We start from the raw sequence: 21,217 nt of genomic DNA, 5'->3' as shown, positions 1-21,217 counted from the left end.
GCATTAACCAGTACAGAATCTGAAAAAAAATTTTTTTTTCATTGAAGAACTAGATTTCTCAATAATCTAAGCATATTTATAATACCTTCTTAGAAGCTTACCATCATACATTCAAAACACTGATTAATATTCACATCTTTGGTACATGTCAGCAAGCCTCTTTACTGAAGTCTTCAGAAAGGTCATGAATAGGAAAGGCGTGGAGCAGTCAGTGTAGGAGCTCACATTAACATGCAAGACTGACACCCAAATGTGATTATTTTATTCAAAGTAATAACAGATTATTCTAACAGGATTTTGGAATAAAGAAAAATATTACTGGACAAGATATTCTGGGGAGGGCAATAGAAACATTAATTTAAAAATAGGCACTAAGACTCAAACATGGCAGACCTGGTTTAAAAGCAAAAACCAATACCCTCCCAAAATTATTTTGTGAGAGAACTACAGGTATTGTGGTTCCACAATATCTGTTTGTAATTCCTGTATTTTCTTCAGTCAAAGCAAGGATTATGACTAATGTCCTCCTACAGGCCAAAAAAGGGACAAAACCTTACATGGACAGTGGTTTTCAGAAACATAATCCACTGTGTGCATTTCCATGTCTGTAAGGACAGCGATCAGCCTGGCAGCACCTCAGTTATTTACAGACAGGGAACTGCTCTTTGACTGCTTGGCAGTTGCTTCCTTTTGAACTGCCATTAAAAGCTCAGGAGAATTAGATGCATCATAAGAAGAACTGAATGTTAAATGCAAGACTTCCAAGATATTATCTAAAAAAAAAAACCCCAAACCAAAAAACCTGTATACACAGGACCTGAAGTATTAAAATTGCCAAGAAAATCTGGTTTGCAAAACAGTCTTTTATTGTATCCGTGCCACACATACTAGTGAAAAATAACACTCCTAAAAAAAGTAAAAGAAAAAGAATCCTACCTTTCCACAACATTTCTTTTAAATAAAACTTCAAGTACTCTTACATTAGTACAAAAAAAATTCCAATCTATCTGCCCCAACAGGCCACCACAACACACAGTAGATAAAACACAGTGGTTACAAATGTCTTCTTTTGTTACTCTGTGGCAAGGCAAATGGAGGGAAATGTTTCTATGAAAAAATACTGTGTGCGTAGGAAATTGTCACGATTTTTTTCCACATGAATACAAATGATTATACTTGAATTTGAGGCCGTGGTGGCTTGAAATTATATAACAAAATAGAAAAATGGAAAACTAATATCCCCTACACCCTGTTGTAAAGGCAGGCACTACCAAGATTAAGGAGACTCCACAGTGTTGGTAGAGGATAATTACTGTACAAGCCATAGATCTCTAATTACCTTAAGACTAAAATAAAATGCTACCGTCCTCCTAAGGCATAAACAATAATGTCTGCAAACAATATGTACACATCATACATATTTAAAACAAGACTTAATATAAACAATAATGAACAGTATATACATGTCTCAATTTTTCTTCACTGTCTTGAAATACAATTTAACTACACAAGTGATGCAGCAACATATATATAAATGTACTTGTAACTCTACAGTAAAGTTTAATTTTTAGTGCCTTCACAGCACATCAGTGTAAACAGTTTTACTTGGCTTTGTTTTATATTTTAAAACATTCCTTGTATTTTCAACATTTAAAGCAATTTTGTAGTTCTTCCTTTTCACAGAAAACGAAGATTCTGAATGCTGTATAATCATAAATAATTCATAAAATTAAATACATTCACTAAAAAATAAACTACAAAGTAAAAAAAAAAGAAAAATAGATATTTATTGAAAGGGAAAAGAGAACCATTTCCCCAAGTAGAGCTCTGGTGGTTGAATATTCAGTGCGTTTTGATAAATTGCTATTGCACTATAACACCCCTTTCTTTGAAATTCTTTGGGTGTGCTTCCCTGTTCTACCTAAATTAGTTTGTTAAAACACACAAACCAATAACCAAGGGGCCATGGTTGCTGTAGGAGTGAAGCCTTTAAAACTAGTATCACAACTCTGTGATATTTTAAAGGAAAAAATTAGTTACGTATGTGCCTTGCACTTCCATGTAAATATAGTTCACATTGCTGGTCTTATCAGTCCTCATTTAATGCAAAAAAAAAAAAAAAAAAAGAAAAGAAAAAATGAGTTCTAGTAGCTTCAGCTCACTTTGAAAATCTCTGTCCATTTTTTTTCAAAATACTTCCTCATGTTGTGGCCAGCCCTGCCTATGTCAGAATCATCTTCATTGAAAGTTTCACAGTTGTCAAAAACAAGCCTGACATCCAACGAAAATGCTTCAAGATTAGGGTACCTGAAAGAAGCAAGAAGTAAATGATTTTTGGAACACAGAGAATCAAAGCAGAAAAATATTTCAACTACATGAGAAAATATTTAAATAAGAATTTAAATTAGAATTTCTAACAAGAAAATGAACATCAATGAAAGGAAATACTCTCTTGTCCCTGTTTTGTTGTTTTCCTCAGAAGTTTTGCAAGGTAGAATTTCATGCCTGTACTGGAAAACAAACTATTAAAAAACTAATTCCTCCTTCTCTTCAACAGCTTTCTAGTTAAAATGCTATGGCTGTTTTCCATTTATGCATCTATTCTTGGGCTCAGTGTCCTTTCTAAGTGTTGAATAGAGCTGAATTTATCTAAAAGAGGAAACAAATGGGTACAGAAAAAGGCTGCCTGTGACACTGTCTTTGCTAATTCTTTTTATTACCCTGAACATACTCCTGAATGGCCCAAAGAGTGTTCCAATATGCCTATGAATTATTAAAAATAAGAATAAAAGAATTACAAGTCTACTGATACGAGCACATGGGGAACATTTAAATTTTATATTCATGGGAGAAAAAGCCTGAAGAGGTTAAAAAGCTCCTTGTGCTGAGGGAAGTTGCTCTGTGTGGAGCTGACAGACACTGCAAGCAGGTCCATCTTTACAGCTTCATTAGAGCACAGGGATATTAACAAGGAGGGAAGGTAAACAGAGGCATATAGAGTGGTCTTCTTTTTAAAAAATCTGTGCAGTCAAATTGTAGGACTATAAAATTATTAACCACCTTTACAAGAGTGTTACCACCACAGAGCTGGCAATTCACTCCACAGCCACATCATTTACAAGGACTCCACTAGCTTAAAGCCTGTAAAACAGTTGGTTCTCTCTAACATGCAGTAACACTAAGATGTCTCCATGAAAAAAGATGAGGAAAAAAACCTTTCCTGTTGATTGTTTTGGTGCATTTGACCTGGCAGTTTTACTGTTTTTCAGCCAGTTCCACACATTCTCCCATACAACATGCTATTGCACTTGGATATGGCAAAGATGAAAGCATACAATTAAGAATTTTTATTTTGACGGTAAAAGTAATCACAGAGGTGTCAGAGCTGAACAATACAGTTTAGCTAATTTTAAAAATGTATTGTATTTCAGTGCTTAAATATTTTTAAAATGTAAAGTAAAATTTACAGTATGTTTACTTACTGTCCACTACTCAGCTTGTCTCTAATGGTAGAAAAGTCCATAGGTTTTTTAATAACTTTCTTATAACCAGGAACAAGTTTCAAGTTTACAGGAAGTAAGAAAGGCCAGGCATCTTCATGAGTTTCCAATTCTGAGAGAATCATGCTGAATAAAATAAGGTTTCAGAAGTATTTTTAAACTGGTCATACATTCACAGAGTGTTTTCACTATTACATAAATTCCTTATGAACTGCCAAACTATTCACTTTACAAAAGGAAAACAGTTTATTCTGCACCCTGTTGAAAGGCTGAGAACAATGTATATAGAGACAGACAACTGAGTAACTAAAATAGCATTAAGTTCCCTCCAGGCAACCTCTGTAAGATGACAATCTAATGATCAACATTCCAAAAGAAAACATGTCCTGCAGCTTTGATCCTCAATGTAAACCGTTTGCAAACCAGGTGCTAACACTGACTTTCCAAAACTGTGACAAGGCTGAACTGCATCTCTTTTGAGGGAGTAGCAGTGCTACCAGAGCAGACGATTTGTGTGCGCCCCTCTGTAATCAACGCCCTCGGACACAGTGGAGAATTGTCTTTGATACACTTGAGAAGGTGTCAGTGCCACTGCCACTGGGGTTCATTCTTCCCAGGCTTGAAAGAAGCACTCTCCCAGCAGACACATGTGTGTGTACATATACACATACACACACACATTATGTGCATATATACATACATATGACAAAGAATAGCATTCCTGTTCCCCAGAACAGAGATGAAAAGGATCAAGTACTATTTGTTTCAACAAGACTTACCCCTAAATTTAGCATCTGACACTTTACCTGCATAAAGCCAGGTCCTTGGAGTCTCCATCTCTCTTAGGTTTCTTAACAGCAGTGCAATTTTCTTGCTTTAACTGGCTTACAGAAACATTTTCATCCATTTTTCTTTTCTTAGGGTCTGTTTTTCCTCTTTTTAAGGCAGCGCTTGTAGTTGCAGAGTCTTCATCCTCTGTTTCTCCTGCTAATTTCCTGCTTCTCTTTTGTTCATTACTTTTTTTACCTTTAATTTGAAGTTTTTTTATCTTTAGAGTTTGACCACTTGCCTACAATAGAGAGAAGTGAAATAAGCAATAACCTAGAAATTACAGAAACCTCTGTTATCATCGACAGCAATGAATATTAGAAACAGAAGCACCGAAACATATTAAATAGTTAATATTAGAGATTATTCACTTTTTGCTCTTCTCGGAGGCAAATTACGACTGCAGAAATTCCTGGTACGAGTGACTTAGGTTCTCAACTTGTGACAATACAAAAGCACCTGACATTCAAATTGGTAAAACAGTACCTCCTAACAAACCAAGCTGGCATAGTTTTGGACAAACATCAGTCCATTCCTAAAGACCGATGTGAACATACTAAAAAACAACCCAAACCAAAACAAAAAAAACACACTAAGTTTTTTCTCTGCTTTTTCTTTTAAAACAGGACCTGAGACATTGGTCTGTCAACACTTAATGATGAAATTTGAAAGACAAATACTGAATAAATTTTAAAAGAGAAATTAAAAATTATGGTATGGAATTAGCATGAAAATTCTGTATCTACTTACATTAAAAAGCCCACAGATTAGAACAAATAAGACCATAGCCCTTACTGCCACTAAAATACAAGTTAAATAAAACTACTAATCTCATCATTTAATGGGAGCCCCCCATAAAACATACAGACCATTATTTTCGTTGAAGAAAGCACTGGTAGACCTGTAAATCTATCACATATAATAAACTAGTCACTTGCTCCAGTCCCTTCATCCTGACAGGAGTGTTACCTTTGCTATGCAGGCAGGACAGAACCAGTCCCCATCTGGGATGGTGCTGATCTTGGGTCTATGGCAGTAGGTGTGACAGCCTTTATCACAGCCATCACAAAGGAGCAGCAGTTCCTCATTATCTCCCTTTCGACAAATTTGGCAGTACTGTAATTCATGAAAAACGTGTTTAATTCCATTTTTTAAAATTTGAAACACATAAATGGTACCTAAACTACCCTTCTCCTTCAAACACACAAATTCACTCTCAAAATTACTTTCATTTTACTCCAATCAGAATCTGCTAATGATCGTATCCATGGAAGAATATATGGAGCATGTAAGGAACTCATTTAAAGGCTACATTTGGGGAACATGTTGGAAAAGCAATTCATTTATTATAAGACAGGTGTCCCTACAGCACACAAAACGATGAGCACTTTTTATAATTTATTAATGTCTGTGAGAAGTAAAAGTATACCTATCAAACCGTCTTGGCCCAAACATACTATCTCAGAAATGTTCTCTTCATTTATGCCAAAACTGCATATGTATATTGCTACTTAATAAAGAAAATTTATATTTTACAAGAGTATTTCCAAATAGTAATTGGTAAGGATCTTATCCAAGGGCCACCATGAACAACTTCAGTAAAGCAAAACAAATGATCCCAGGACTTCGTAAAATTCATACTAACTTAAAAACATCTAAAGGACTGCCATTTTCTTACATACATTGTGTGATTTTGCTAATCCCTTATTTCTAGACATCCAGGAACTTAAAAAATTTCCAAATATTGTCACCAAATACATATGTTTACTGATATCACAGAATATTCTGAGTTGGAAGGGACCCACAAGGATCATCGAGGCCACCTCTTAAGTGAATGGCCCATACAGGGATCAAATCCATGACCCTGGCATTATGAGCACCCTGCTCTAACCAACTGTGTGTAATTAAATGCAGAGAATATTTAAAACAAATTGAGAGTGATATATTTTTTTCTGAATAATAAATTACTTCATCTTGAAATGTTCCAGTGCCTTTTCAGGTGCTCCTACCAAATTCGTAAGCTTTTTGCTCTAAAGATACTGCTTTAAACTAACAGCTATATAAACTCAAAAGTACAGCCTGACATTACAGCTTTTATTTAAATCATCCTTTAATTGTCCAGATACAATCAGAATCTGTATAGGACTGACAGAAATTTAAAAATCAGGAAAAGGACCACAGATGGAAGAGTCAATTTGCCACCCACTACACAACAACACTGGACATACTTGATCACATTATAGTCACTACTGCTGTAGTAATAGGTTTTGTTCTCAGAAATTTGAGGTGCAGAGGTCCATGCAAAGTTTGACATATCCCCTTTACATGCTTTTTTTATATATGTAGTTAACACAGATTGACTTGCTAAGCGTACAAGGAAACGGATATATTTCAGCCTGTCTGCTCACACACTTGCCTAATTTGTATGTTCAGTTGTGAGAACTCTGCATGCAAAGAAGCCACATATTTGGAGCATCTCAACTTTCTGAAAAATGAAATCCTTAATGAAGAATATATGATGTTGAACTTCCATAAAACTTGTGTCACAGATGAGACGCAAGATTTTCCACTAGAAAGTGTATCTTTCATCAGATGGGACCAAGAAATTACTCTCTTTTACCTTGATGTCATCATCAAAGAATAATTACCATCTTTAATAACGTAACCATTTAAAGAGCTTTTTATCGGAGCAAGTTCAGAATGCTGAATTTGGCAAGCAAGGGACAGTCTTTTCCATTAGGCTTACTCATCTGTGCACAATGTACAGTTTAACTGTGTGAGGTTTTATGTGAGGTAGTAAGAAATGCATTATTCACCATGACAATTTAAAACGCCTAAAGTCGGAAAATGGGATATAGCAAAAACAGTTTAGATACTTACAACTTTCATAATGGATTTTTCCCATGCTATTGATTTCTGTAACTGCTGAATGCACAGAGCTACCTGGGCAGCACTGCGCGCTTCTGACAATGCCCTTCTCCACACCCTTAGCCCTGGAGCAATATCCTCTTCAGTTCTGCATTAAAATACAGGGAAATTAAATAGGTCAACACCCATGTTTGCTCATGTTTAAATGTGGAACAATCATTATCACATTGAAAGCCAAGCAATGACAAAACGTACACAGCCAATAAGTATAAGGTTTAAGCAACTAAGTTTCATGTAGTGCACAGACTGTGGCTACGTGCCTCAAAGCTTAGTCACAACCAGTTAAATGTAAGATAACTTTGCAAGATTATTAACAAACATAACAAAAAAAATCTTTACAAAGCACCATGCAGAATAACATGATCCATATGGATCACAGACATACAAGAAAGTACATAGATAACAGGCAATAAGAAAATAGGCTCCAATTAGCAAAGAAGCACAATAATTTTTCAAGTTAATCTCAATAACCTACCCGTCACCATCACCACTAATAGATGGTGCAGGAGCAGGGACAGTAACTGTGCCCACATTATCCAGTTTGATCTGAATGGTGGTACTTAAGGGGCTCTTCAGATACCTTCGCTCTATGTTCCGCTCCAAGTCAGCGAGCCTGGTTACAGCTATATCTAGAGGGTTGTCACTCCTCCGCTCTAGAGAGCTGGCATTGCCTTCTCCGCCTCCAGCACAATCTCCATCGTGCTTCTTGTGCAATCTAGTAATTGACTTATGTTCACGATATACCAAGTCGTCTCTCTCTGATGCAGGTTCAGGACACAGCCAACCCTATGTCAATAGAAAGGTTTGTGCATTTATTGGTTGCTGTTAACTCAGTGTGTAAACAGAGGAACTGTTCTACGGAATCAAACTAAGTAATTGAAGCGCTGTTTCCAGTAGATCTTGGTTACTTGTAATCCATCTGTGAAGACATTTTCCAAAATATCCAGAGAACTAAAATAATTAATCAAGAAACACAAGCATTACCAGACTTTCTGAAGGGACCTTTCTGCAACAATGTGCATTCGTATCCCCTTGTGAATATCCTGTTCTATTGGTCAAAACATCAGAACAGGTCTATCTGTTTAGCAGGCTCAGGAGACAGTATCAGGACACAGGAAAATAACATTCATCTCATGCCAAAAACTAGATCCCAAACAGTGCACCTGTACTATAACCAAACATATGCAATTTGATAACCTTATACCCAACACTGGAAAAATTCCAAAATCCAGAGAATTCTTAACTCTACCACACTCATAACCATTACATCTTCTCCATGTCTGCACAATATTCAAGCAAATTATTCTGATGCACCTGTAGGCATTTCTGAAAGCATTAACAGCAACAACCACACAAACCAGGCAGAACTGTGGCAAACCCCCTGAGAGTTAAGCAGTCTATATGAAATACAATCTTTGCATTCTGAAAAGCTTAACAAAACGTGCACCGAACTGCACTGTAGGAGAACACTCTCCAGGAACTGCCATTCTGAGCATCTTCAGCTGAAGACTGAACTGCAATAAAACGTTTCAGACACAAATCTCCAGGATACTGCACAGTGTATTTGTTTCATTTGTAGGCAATTAAGATGGAGTAAGAAGGCACTTACCAACACACAAGGATTGCTATCTGCTTTAAATTCTTACCACTTGTTTTAAAGAGACATTTTACTGAAAGTTGGTTTTACCTTAACTTGTAAACTAGCTGATGCAACTCTCCTCTCTAGATCTTCCACCTGCTGAAGAATAGCAAGATCCATCTCCATAGCTTGTTCTTCTACTGACCAGTTTTCCACAACATCCCGAGTTACCTGGTTATCTTCATTTTCATTGATATCAATAATTGCAACTGTATTTGAGAATCACATTTTTATTATTTTAATTAGCATTACAACTGCACTGGTAAATTCAAGCTGATTTACCTGTCACTCCATTTAAATGCTGAAGAACTGTTGTAAAAGTATATTATTCTTAAAATACCCAATATGGACAACAAATTCTGTATGCTTTCAAACTTGCAATTTAAAGGCAAGAAGGGGAAGGAGAGGCCGAGTGTTACAAAGATGGAAAGAGCTTCAGAAGGTTACCAGAGCTTAAGAAGGTTACTTATATCACTAGAACTATTTATATTTAATGGCATTTCTCCAATCCAGTAACTTTCCAGAACAAGGCTGGTGAAAAGGCAACTACAGATAAGGAGACATTTACCTTTTTTGTCCAACCATTACTTTAACTCTCCTGCTAAACACATCTCAAAGAGCTCTATGCCAGTTATCTGGTGCCCCAACACCATGTGTAACATAAATATCAACTACATACCATCCTTGTTTTTGATGCAGGCCAGAGTGATATAATCCATGTGTTTCTGTATTTGCTTCTGTAAGGCCTTTTCTCTTATTCCCCTGAGATGCAGCACTTTAAGCAAAGATTTTAGGTCCTCTGGATCAGTAATCCTCCACCACCCATACTGCATTTCTAAATCAAGACAAGCATATAAACACTCTGCAGGTGCTTTTTTTATGTGACCACACATGATCAGATTAGAAAATCAATAGGCAAATCATTTAAAAAAATAATGGTGACATCATAGAGGCACTGCAGAAATTATCATCTTATTGTTGCATTACACTTACCTTCTGGTATAGGCTTTGGGTTAGGATAATCTACAGGTTTGGCTACTTCAGCTGCTGTAGAAGGGGCAGAAGCTATTTTTTCAGCTTGTAGTGCTGGTGATTCACTTTTACTTGCAGGAACACTAGATGCCAAGAATGCGTTACCATTCACTTCTGATAATCCCAACCCTGATCCAAGGGCAGGTAAAGGAGATGGAAATGGAACATTTGAAGTAAGAACTCCTGTAGGCCATCCACAAAACTGAAGTCCCATTATAGGTAGTCCTGTCTTCATCTGCTACAGAGCACAACTACCATTACTATAACCAAGAAACCTGGACTATGATAAGGATGCTATTTGTCAAACAATAATCAAAACACAAAGAAAGCCTTTACTCAGTACTTCAATTAGTTTCAGAAAAACTAATAACACTGACATGTAATACTTCTTATTAGGGCCCAGTTAATGCTAAAAAACAATAGTTTTCAGAAGTAGGGTTTGGTGTGTTACACTTCCAAAAACTAGTTTTTATTTACTTGCTTTTCATTTAATACCAGGAGCCAACACCCTAAAAGCCAAATTAAACTACCGAAATACACATACAAAATATCATACGTTGGCTTACTTGACACATTGTAACCTAGCATTATAAAACTTCTGTAGTCAGTTACAAACATTTAGAAATAGAAAAAAAGATAAAGAAATGCAGATATAATGATCACAGGTCTGTGAAATAATTTGTCTAAAGAGACATCCTGCCCAAGTAAGCTCTGCAAATTCAAGCTATTCAAAAATTAATTTCTTTACCTGCAGTGGTGACAATGCAAAAGGACTTAATCCCATAGGGCTCTGTGCAGAGGTCGAGCCCAGAAGAGGAGACGGAACAGGTGATGGTGACTTTGATGGTGGATGTGACTGAGGAGTGAGCGGAGCTGTACCAGCTGCTGTGTCCACGTGGGTCACCGAGGTGTCATCGCAGGGCACCCGTGGTAACAGGCTGAACCACTGCCTGCTCTTCTCAGTAAGAGTCTTTAACAACTGATCATTTGGAATTAGTGGAGAACTGTAAAACTTTCCTGTCCCACTTGCATTAGGACTGAAAAGACTATTAGAATCAGACTTCTCAATGGAGCTTTGCGATGCAGGGGGCTGCAGACTGCAGAGAGAGTTTTTTGAGTTACTTGGGTAAGATAACGTGCAGCCATTTGCTGCACTGCCATTAGGTTTTGGGGATATAGTGTCAGACTCAGGTGGCATTTTTGCTACCTCTAACAATTTACTTAATTTTGAAAATGATCCAGGCTTTTGTAAAAACAGGTTAGTACTGTCCTTTTCTTTCAAATTTTCCTTTTGCTCATAGTGAGTTGTAGCTAAACAATGTAATTTTTCTTCTGTTTCAAATTCTTCTTTGATATGCATACTTTCTTCCTTTTTTAACTTCTCTTTTTCTTTTGCAATTTCTTCTAGACCTAACAAGGTACAAGAAGCAGAAATATATTTACCTATAACAGATCAACTATTTTACAAAGTTTTTATAATCATAGTTTAAATTAAAAATGACTTCATTTTTGGCTCAACATATGTTAGATTCCCATGTCTTTGCCACTGTTGTTAATGAAATCCCTTCTCACTTTACAGTGCACTGTGCAGAGGGAAACAAGTTTCTAGGGATACACAGTTAAACACTACTAAACACCTCAAGGAAAAATCACCTCGACATGGCTAACAGGCTACCAGATTCACACATCTGAAGCAGTATGCCAGTGCCAAGTCTCTGAAAGGGACAAAATTTTGCCAGCTTTCTTTTTGCAAGACTCCGCATGGCTCATTGAAAAGCCCCTCTGGCGATATCAAGGGAGTCCAGCGTTGACAGCCCTAAGTTTATTTTTGCAACTGATCGTTTCATTAAGCACACATCCAACTACAAAATGGAGAACCAAAATTCCTGTTACAAAATCAAATCTTCCCCAAACACTGAGATAACATTAAACATTTTACTTCTTTTAATACAAATCATTAACAACTTTGACTGGGAAACAATGTTAACAGTCTCTGAAGTTTAAGACTTTCAAGAGCCACCCAACATGATGATTGGACCTCTCCATGCAACTAAGCAGACAGCTAACATCTAAGCAATTTAAAGTACAGCAAGCAGAAGGTGATTAAAAAAAGAAGTTTCTTCAAACACAGGAGGTGCAAAAGATCTGAAGATCTACCTTTTACAAAAAGAAAAACCTTTTTTTTTGTCTTCTTTGGTCTACTAGTCTTTCTTAACCATTTCTCTTCTACCCTTATACTGACTGCTAACTTAGACAAAGACTAAGTATAAAATGCTGATAAATAAAGAACTGTTAGCATAAGGGGAAGGAGATAGAAAATCCAACTCCTTATTTTATGCTCATCAGATACTGCAGTCACAAATAAACACATGGCTTACAGTTCATGGCAGGTACATCTATAAATGTTTACTTGCTCCTGAAAAACCGTCATTTCTACAAAGAAAAGTACATTCCTTCCTATTAAAACTTCAAAATGCGTTTACACATTTTGGTGTAAACACAAAGCCAATGTACAGTTACCGTCTGTATCAAGATATAAATAATTTAAGTATCAGCATAAGCACGAAAACGGCTGCACGAAAGGGATAGAGAAGAATTGTTTAAATGGACAGATCATTCAACACTTTGTGTCTCCTATTTCCAAGGTTTAGGTAAAGGAATTAGAAACAGATAAACTGCAGAATTTACAGAAAGAGGGCAAACTAAGAGCTATGGGGAAGAGGAGGTAGGGGAGAATTTAAGAACACAACTGTTTTCCTTTTCAGGGAGATGAAACTTTCACTAAGACAACATTAAAACAGAGGTTTGCCCTATGGCTCTTGGCTAAAACTTTTGTGGGGGTTTGTTTGTGTGGGGTCTTTTACTATTTTAAGACAGGTAAGTGTATGTCAATTATTTTCTTTGTGTACCACTTCCAAAGCATTTGGGGGATTCATCTGGTTAAAATATAATGAAATACAGCAAACCAAGGAAATGCAAAGAGCACCTTCTGGATGCAGCTACTCATGAGCAAAGTAGTTCCTAACATAGAGCATAAGTTAATGCAGAGCAGGAGACAGAGAAGGAAGTACTTTTTATGCTACCCATTTCAGAAAGATAACTTGATGATCAAGATTACATATGGGGAAGTTCCGTGGCTTATTTTTGGGCCCAAAACCAGGCTCACATTTCCTACTATGCCATACAGTAACAGTTAATTAAACAGCTCTCTAGAATGATGCCATTCTCATGAGATCATGCAATTCTGATGCGCATCAGAATTTTTTTGGTTACTTTTTCAGGGGAAAAATGTGAAAGTAATGATGTTTTGGTTCATCTATATGAAAATTAGAAAAGGTTTTTCTGTGCCCAAAATGAAGGTTTATGTTTAAAAATTCTAATACCAACAAAGAAGTCAGATTAATACACAATTTCTGCATCTATCCAATTTAAAGTGTGTGAAAAAATCAACCACAGTTAATATACAACTGTCACAACCCCAAAATTACATTTTAGTCTTGGCAAAGTAATTTCAGCAAATGCTGGTTAAAGAAAGATCAATTGGTAAAATACAGACACTGAATCATGTGGTTGATTAGAAAACAAGGTACTTCACTTCATGAAAATAATTGTCGTATTTTTGCAGACATCTATCATAACTTCATGCACAGAATAATCTGTGCATTTGCAGAAAATGTAACAACTGAGAATGAAAATTTTTTTCTGCATTCTATGGCCCTCTTAATTTTCATACACAGAGGTCACTGGCATAGGGAAAGCTGAAACAGTTCAGAAAAAGTAAAAAAAACTTTGCAAGTAGGTAAATGTGAAAATGCATAACATGTAGAAGTGTAACAGCTGAAAACTTCCAAAATACCAATCCTCATTTTGAAAGGTATTACCTGCTCTTTCCTAACCAGAAAGAGATATCAGAGAAACACGTGAGTGGAGAGGTCTATTGACAGCAGTCTGTTGAGCATCTGGTTGAGGGTGAAGACCTTGCTGCACAATGCCAGCACCTCTGGAGATGGGCCATTACTTTATGGCTCTTACCTTCACCACTTTCCATGCCTTCTACAAAAATACCACCACACTGGGGCAGAATCCAGTACCGGCGCCTGTAACGATCCTGACCAAACATCATGGAACGCAAACAGTGCGAAGCTTCAAATAATTTCTTTCTGTACTGGCTTTGTTGCTATTTAAAAAAGGGAAAGCATTATAAATCAGTGGGGGAAAAAAAATCTCATTATTACAGAAAACATCTGGCTGCCAGACTGAAAGAAGTTCAAAGGTCAGACAAGGATGTCCTCTCAGAGATTCGGGATAGTGGTGTGTCTGTGTGTTGTGCTGTTCTAATCACAACTGCTGCCTTGATGATTTTACTTAAAAAGCTTCCTTTAAAAAAAAAAAATCATTTAAAGTACTCCATGGCTCAGCCTAAGTTTATCAGTTTTCCTCTAAAAACACACTGCAATGGTGAACCCTGTCTTTTTAACCCTGACTCTCAAAAAGCAGTGGATCAAAGATTTCATTGCATGAGAACAGCTGAAATCCTAACAGTTAAACAGCATCAGCAAATGGTAAACAGAGGCCCAAAGATAGATGATAGTGCAACTGCTGATAGGAGAGTAATGAGATATTTTAGCTGTTCATAAAAGAATGAGAACAACAATTCACAAAAATAAATTCTGTCTTTGAACATAACACAGCTCTTTGAGGGGGGCCAACAAGAACTTCAGTTTGTTTATTCAGTTCTTGCTCTGCTAAATTTGACACTGCTGGGAGTCAGGTGGAATCCTGGACTGCTAATTTACTGCAATTTGGAACATGAGAGAAACCAACACACAAAGTCTTAAATGACAAATTTTCTAATAGGAACAATAAAAACATGGGCCATGAGTACCCCCGATTAGAGCATTACATCTTTCTCATTTACACTTCTCTTCCTATTCTACTGCTGCTTCTTTCAAAATGTGAAGCCCAGACAGCTCTGTATTAGCTTGGAGCACAACTGCAGAAATCACCATGCAAAGGAGGGCATGAGAACCACAATCCATTGTATAACTGAAGCCATTGCTTCTCATATACAGAATTTGTCATCACTTTCTAAGATCAACAAACACGAATATATCAAGCAGATCTGGATAAAGATTACATTACTTTTTAGTCTCAGAAGTGGAAATATATTATCAACTATTATTATTAACTGCCTTTTGAGTGACATCCACTTAGGGCCACCAGACTGAACTCAAAATTCAGGTGTCATGAATTGGAGCATCATTCATACTTTCACAAAACTAGAGTAGATACTTATTTCAATTTATATTAACTTGGAGCACTGAAAATTATGTTTAATATACTAACTCCTGACATCCAGTAACAACATTTGTAGAAGAAAAAAGACTAATGGTCTCTCTCACCTTTGTCAGTTTTTCGATCTGCTTCTCTAGTTCTTCAACACTTGCTGTCTGGTCCCCATCATCCTGTAATCACCAAATCTACTGTCACACCAAATTTATTTCAGGATAAAATCATACTACTATGTCTTATCATTATTACAGGAAAAAGATGTAACAGAAAATGAGAGGAAAATACTAAAGAGAACAAAAAGTTCAAATTGTGTGCTTGTGCAATATATTTCACTAGCAACAACATAACTGAAATGAGGATACACCTTGAATCTTTTCAAACCACCCCAGATGTGGACAAAGGAGAAAGCTCATGGCCAATTGTTTGCCGAAAACTGGAAGTAACTCAGTTTGTGCATGAACACAACACTGTAGAATTTAATCTTCATTTCTATGAAGCTTTTTAGATAGTCCAGATAATTTTAAGTGTTTCTCATGCATTAAATAATGGCATGTCTTAAAATCTTATCAGTAAGTCTTTGGTCAGTCCACATTTGTATTTTATTTCAATGTCTACATGAAATTGTAGAGCCAATTTAAATTACAACTCTGCTATAAAAGTTACAGCATCAATCCTGCTGATTTTTGAAGAGAAATGCACTCATGATGAAGTCCGTGGTTGCCTTCTTCTTGACTGTTTAAAAATGAGATTCTTTTCCATGAGAAGAGTTTTAATTTAGTTGAAGAAAATCTTTGGAGATAACAGTAAATTTCCAAAAGAATACGGCCAAAATCATCTGCACCATAAGATACAACTCTTGTATTACTTGGCTCTGTAAAAGTGTATCAGAATGAAGCCTTCTGAAAAACCACACAGAACACAAATGCAATGGAACTTCTGGTAGATCAGAAAATGAATTTCTGTCCAGTTACTGGAATTTTGTCTATGAAACACCCAGTACACCAATACAGGAGATTATACAAGAGGGAAAAGGATTAAGGGATGGACTTGAGATTAGAAATCTAAATACTACTTATTTTTAATTCTGAATTATTTTTAAGAACTCTGGGCTGCTCCTTTAAGGTATTCTCTTAAATTCATACAAATTCTAGTACTTGAAATAAATCCAGAATAACATCACAAAGGGCTATTCCTACTCTAGAAATTAGCTATGTTTCTAATAAAGGGTGTATGCAAAGATCTGAGTTCACATATGTTGGATATATGCACTGTTCAAGCAGTCTTAAAAATCTTCAAACCTTGCATGAATGGATCATTTTCTGGCAAACAGAAAACACCCAGTGCAACACCAAGTGCACTAAAACGTAGTTCTATTGCTTGTGCCTTGTATCAGGTTCCATCCAGTGGAAGCCTGTGCATTTCCATTAAAAATCACTTCAGCAAGCTAAAAATCATTCAGTGATCCTTCCTGTATTGTATCTGACACTGACTAACAGAATTTACCATCTTGTGATCAAATACAGTCAGGCAGTGACTACCTGGGAGAAGCTGTGAAAAAATACACAGGAAGGTCACTCAAGCTTCACAATAGAGAATGTTAAACATAACTTTACTCTTCTGTTTTTTAGTTAACAAAATAATAAAAACTAATAAAAATTTAAGAACATTGGAGGTAAGTTATTCTTCCCTCCTTTTCATGGCAACATTTTGGGGAAACAGTACCATATTACAGAAAAACAGAAGGAAAACAAGTTTTAGTTTATTGGCAAATAAAATTTCAATATACTAAAAATTCCCTACCTCATCCTCACAAACTTCTGCCTTCTTTCCTTTTTTATCGTCTTTGTCTTCTTCATCCTCATCATCCTCATCTGCCTGATCATCACTGTCATCATCATCATCATCATCATAGTCACTGTCCCCTCCCTTCCGCCGGCGCTTGCGGCCAGGTGCGGGTGTCTCCAAGGAATGGGGTTCCTCGCCTCCATCCCCACTGCCTGCAGCATCTCTTTTACCAGTTTTCTTGGCATGAATGATTCTAAGCCTTAGAACACATGAGAAAGGGAGAAATTATGGATTATGTCTGTAGCATAAACATACCTCTCCTCCTATGAGATTGAAAGAAAATCATAGATGTCAGATTTAAAGTAGAGCTTCTGTTCTATCATGACACTGTATTTTCTCAAGATTCATTGTCACTAGTCAACAAGAAAAACTGAGGTTATAAAACCCCTTACAACTCTTGGTTCCGTTCTGAATAGACTTTGTTTCTCGCAGGTCAATTTTATTGTGTAACTGTCCAGAAGAAATGAAACACCGGAGGGATTTTGAGAAGTCAGGAAAGACGATATAGAAGAAAAAAGATAAAGAAGTTGAAATGGTTCTATTTAATGCATTTAAGAACTTGATGACAAAACACCTGTGTCTGAGGGAGTGGGGGGAAAGGCAAAAATCCTCACTTGGAAGTACGAAATTATATACATTGCATGGCAATGGCAGTATTGGTTTAATTTTCTTTTTTTTTTTTTCAGATTTTTGTGAACTTTAAATATTATTTGACTTTAGGCCTTTAGCTGATCTTTTTATTCTAGATATACTTATTTTCTGGGGAATTTTAGTTACCTTAATTACTAAAGATTAATCAAACTGTCAATTTTCCTTTTATGAAAGAAAAGGGAAACTTACATACCAGTTATTATGGTTGTAGTAGACCTCCTTCTTCTATAAAACCCCTATAAGACAAGATTCCACACAGCAAAAATTACAGTTCCACCTATCAGGGAGCTTGCAGGCAAACATGCTGAACCACAGGAGGTGTAAATAGCCAGGCTGAACCAGTCACTTATCACGCAGACCAAAAACGCAACTGACTTAGAAGAGATTCATAAACGTGTAGAAAAGACAAAGATTTTGTAAGAGATGACTGAAGAAGGTAGGATGGGAAAAGCAGAACGGTAACGACAAACACAATTACCAGGACGTAATTTTTCCTTGTCGTACTCCTCTCTCTTCCCATCCTACAGAACAATATTCCATACAGCAAGTGGCTACAAGTACAATGAGTGCTGTCCAAGTACTGGCTCCAGGGAATACTGACAAATCTATTAGCCTTCTAAAATGCCGATAACCAGAGCCAGTCCTCAACAGCACAGACTGAAATGAAGGTGTCACTGTTCAACTGGGAGCAGCACTTCTTTTAGAAAAAGACTGTTAGCCAAGAAATCATCAAGGGGACTTGAAAACTGCTGGGCTTTGGGTTTGTTGTTTTGGTTTGGGTTGGGTTTTTATGCACTGGTTAATCCACTGGAGAATTTATAAAGTTTTATACATTTATTTTTCCAAATCAAGTGGATGTTTACCTGTTTTAATGATTTAAAATACCTTTTTAAAAAAAAAAAAAAAAATCTCAGGCCTCTCAGTGAATTTAGAAGCAAATAACATTTTCATGTGTGGTGCAAAAACCCTTAGTGTCACTGAGCATCAATACCACTCAGGCGATTGAACTAAGTTTTTTTAGAAAACTAATTTCCTTTTTACCAGGATAACTTCAAGCCATCAAACCCTCTTCGTGTGGACTGGAAATTCCTGCCCATACACAGGAATTAACTACCAAAATCACTAGTCAATGACTGGATTGACTGCTGCAGCACTGGACAAATTTAGAGACAATTTACACTAAGATATAAAGACAATTCAGTAATAAAACTGGCAAGTGAATGTTCAATGACGTACCAACACCTCTTTCATATACCTAAGGGGAGTGAGAAGAAACAAAAAAGGCTACCTGTATTGAAAGCAAAACTAAAGATGTAATGCTGTCAAGCATTAAAGGAAGCTTCCACGATACTGCAAATTATCAAGGATGCAAATGAACCAAAGATACTCTCCTTTGGTAGCACCACAAGCATAAGAAGGCAGCAGTCCGTACCCTAAGCAGAGGCAGAAACCAATGCCAGTGTAACTTTTAAAATGTTTGGTTATTTCAAGAAGCAGCATAATTTTTCTGTTGCTACCTACACATGGTTCACTAAGAGAAGAAAACCCTCACTTAGGAAACTGTTCTGTCTTTCTCACCTTCAGGTATGGACCAAACCTGCATCTGCAACTGCTGAGAGAATTATAAAGTCTACTGTCCTATAATAAGAGTGGGTGGCCCATCAGAGAACCATATGACTGACTTAAGCCTGCTCTAATCTGATCTATAATGTTTACTAAATCACAGAAGGAAAATTCACCTTCTGACTTAGCTTTCATGCCTTCCCCATAATTTCTGCATGTAAGTAATAGGTAGTACCAAGGCAAAGAAATTCTGAACATTTTACTTTTAATATACTTTTAACATATTTCACCTTGCATCTCAAAAAATGGAAGTTTTGCAAATCAGCATTAGCATCTCCTACCCAAACTCAAGGTGTAATTTCTCCCTTTAGTGACGCTGCTTTTCATATACCATCATCATTTACAGTTGAAATGGCTTCATTCAACAGAAATTAACTTAGAGCATACCATAACACTGGCATGTTAAAAGAACATTGCTGCACAAGTGAAAAACTTGTTTCAAGTCTTGTAAAAAACCAAATTATTACCTAATTCTTTAAGAGGATGTATTTAATTTTTCTTCTGTTTTATATTGATCGGGCTACAAAAGAGATGCCAAAGAGAAGACATGTAATGGAAAAGGAGATGCTGAGACTTTGATTATCTAGTTTAAAAAAAAAAAAATCACAGAATTATCTCAGGTGAGACAGTCTTCTGACCACAGCTGCCACACAGAAAGCACAAAGAAAGATCAATTGACTGTATGAGACAGGTGCCTTTACAAAGAAAGAGATTAGTAGCAAGATTCACATCTAAATGTGATAAAGAAGGAATTAGATGCAACCTCTCATTAACCATCAGCTAAGCAGAAACAGTCCAGGCAATTCAGAATTCAATTTCTAACCACATATATTACACTTATTAAGATCCTTGAGGGAAGGAGGAGAAGGGAAGAGTGGGGAGAGGGAAAGCATCCCTTAAAACAAAATACAGTGATTCCCTTTTCCAACCTGGGATTTTATTGTTGCTTATTTGTATCCATCAAGCACAGGCTTTTGTATTTATTTTTGCCCTCCTCCCCAGCTGAGAAGCTTATGTCATTAAAAAGTGAGAACATAAGCACAAAAAATATCCCTAATCAAACATATCTGATGCAGATAGAATCTTTTCTCATCCTACTTGAATATACTTCCAGGCAGCCTGGACACAGAGGTTTGAAGATTAACATCTGCAAACACTGGCAAGCCAGGCTGAGATCAAATAAACCCATTCCTCAGCCTCCATTATTCATCCCCTACAAGAGGGGCATGTGCTGAGGGGCACATAAAGGTCTGTAGGCATGTGAAAAGAGGCCACAGCTGCTGATCACACAGTGAGTACTTGACTAACCAGGTATTCCCATGCAAAACTGTTCGGGACCATGATGCTTAAAAATTAGACCAAGATGTGAATGGATGGGGAAGGTAATGTGCTAGAATGAAGTGTGGAAGTAGAAAAAAATAGCAAAAAGAAGACTGAGGTTTAGGGATTTCTTTTCAGAGAAGCCCCAGAACAGCTGTAGGGGTTTATGGAAAACACAATTGACATAATAAAGAAGAAAACATTGTTTAAAACTGATAAAAGAAGGGTCTTCTAAAACCTTCTTGGAATTCATCAGAAAAACAGTGGAAAACTCAAAAATTTTGAATCAAAGATGAAGGAGATTAATCACGCCCAGTGAATTCAAAGAAGCAAAAGAGCAACACTTCTGAGCTTTGCTGCAATACTTGCACTCGAAAATAGGGAGAGCACTACTGGAACCTGAAATCCACACATGATGGAAAAAAACCAAGAAATGATTGTAGCAAGCAGGAGGAGCTTGGAACTTCCGGGTATTATGCTCACTATTTGAAAGGAAAGAAATTAGAGATTATAAGGAAAAGAGAAGATCCTACATCTACAAGTACTTACAGTTTGATGG

General features: G+C 36.6%; 1 protein-coding gene and 1 long non-coding RNA gene across 18 annotated transcripts in view; one reads left to right on the top strand and one right to left on the bottom strand.

Annotated features, from left to right (window-relative positions):
* Positions 1 to 843: 843 nt before the first annotated feature.
* The window catches only part of BAZ2B (bromodomain adjacent to zinc finger domain 2B), a 121,911-nt gene continuing 101,537 nt past the window's right edge, over positions 844 to 21,217 (bottom strand). For 11 of the 17 annotated variants that reach the window (XM_039555358.1, XM_039555357.1, XM_039555360.1 and 8 more), the window contains 13 exons: positions 17,020 to 17,263; positions 15,330 to 15,392; positions 13,960 to 14,104; positions 10,676 to 11,337; positions 9,889 to 10,165; positions 9,575 to 9,730; positions 8,944 to 9,104; positions 7,732 to 8,042; positions 7,209 to 7,344; positions 5,298 to 5,444; positions 4,307 to 4,569; positions 3,483 to 3,626; positions 844 to 2,307 (listed from right to left, as the gene is read on the bottom strand). In XM_039555358.1, the coding sequence (XP_039411292.1) occupies positions 2,154 to 2,307; positions 3,483 to 3,626; positions 4,307 to 4,569; positions 5,298 to 5,444; positions 7,209 to 7,344; positions 7,732 to 8,042; positions 8,944 to 9,104; positions 9,575 to 9,730; positions 9,889 to 10,165; positions 10,676 to 11,337; positions 13,960 to 14,104; positions 15,330 to 15,392; positions 17,020 to 17,263 (2,863 nt within the window). In that variant the 3' untranslated portion in view covers positions 844 to 2,153. The remainder of the gene's footprint in view (positions 2,308 to 3,482; positions 3,627 to 4,306; positions 4,570 to 5,297; positions 5,445 to 7,208; positions 7,345 to 7,731; positions 8,043 to 8,943; positions 9,105 to 9,574; positions 9,731 to 9,888; positions 10,166 to 10,675; positions 11,338 to 13,959; positions 14,105 to 15,329; positions 15,393 to 17,019; positions 17,264 to 21,217) is intronic. The other 6 variants (XM_039555369.1, XM_039555370.1, XM_039555371.1 and 3 more) reach the window with 3 other exon arrangements.
* Positions 10,088 to 21,091, top strand: LOC120410297. Its single transcript, XR_005602383.1, has 2 exons — positions 10,088 to 10,889; positions 17,497 to 21,091. It is a non-coding gene; the product is annotated as an uncharacterized LOC120410297 (long non-coding RNA).

This window comes from Corvus cornix, chromosome 7 (assembly GCF_000738735.6).
Source record: "Corvus cornix cornix isolate S_Up_H32 chromosome 7, ASM73873v5, whole genome shotgun sequence".
NCBI classification, from domain to species: domain Eukaryota; kingdom Metazoa; phylum Chordata; class Aves; order Passeriformes; family Corvidae; genus Corvus; species Corvus cornix.
This window is presented reverse-complemented; position numbering and strand designations above follow the sequence as displayed.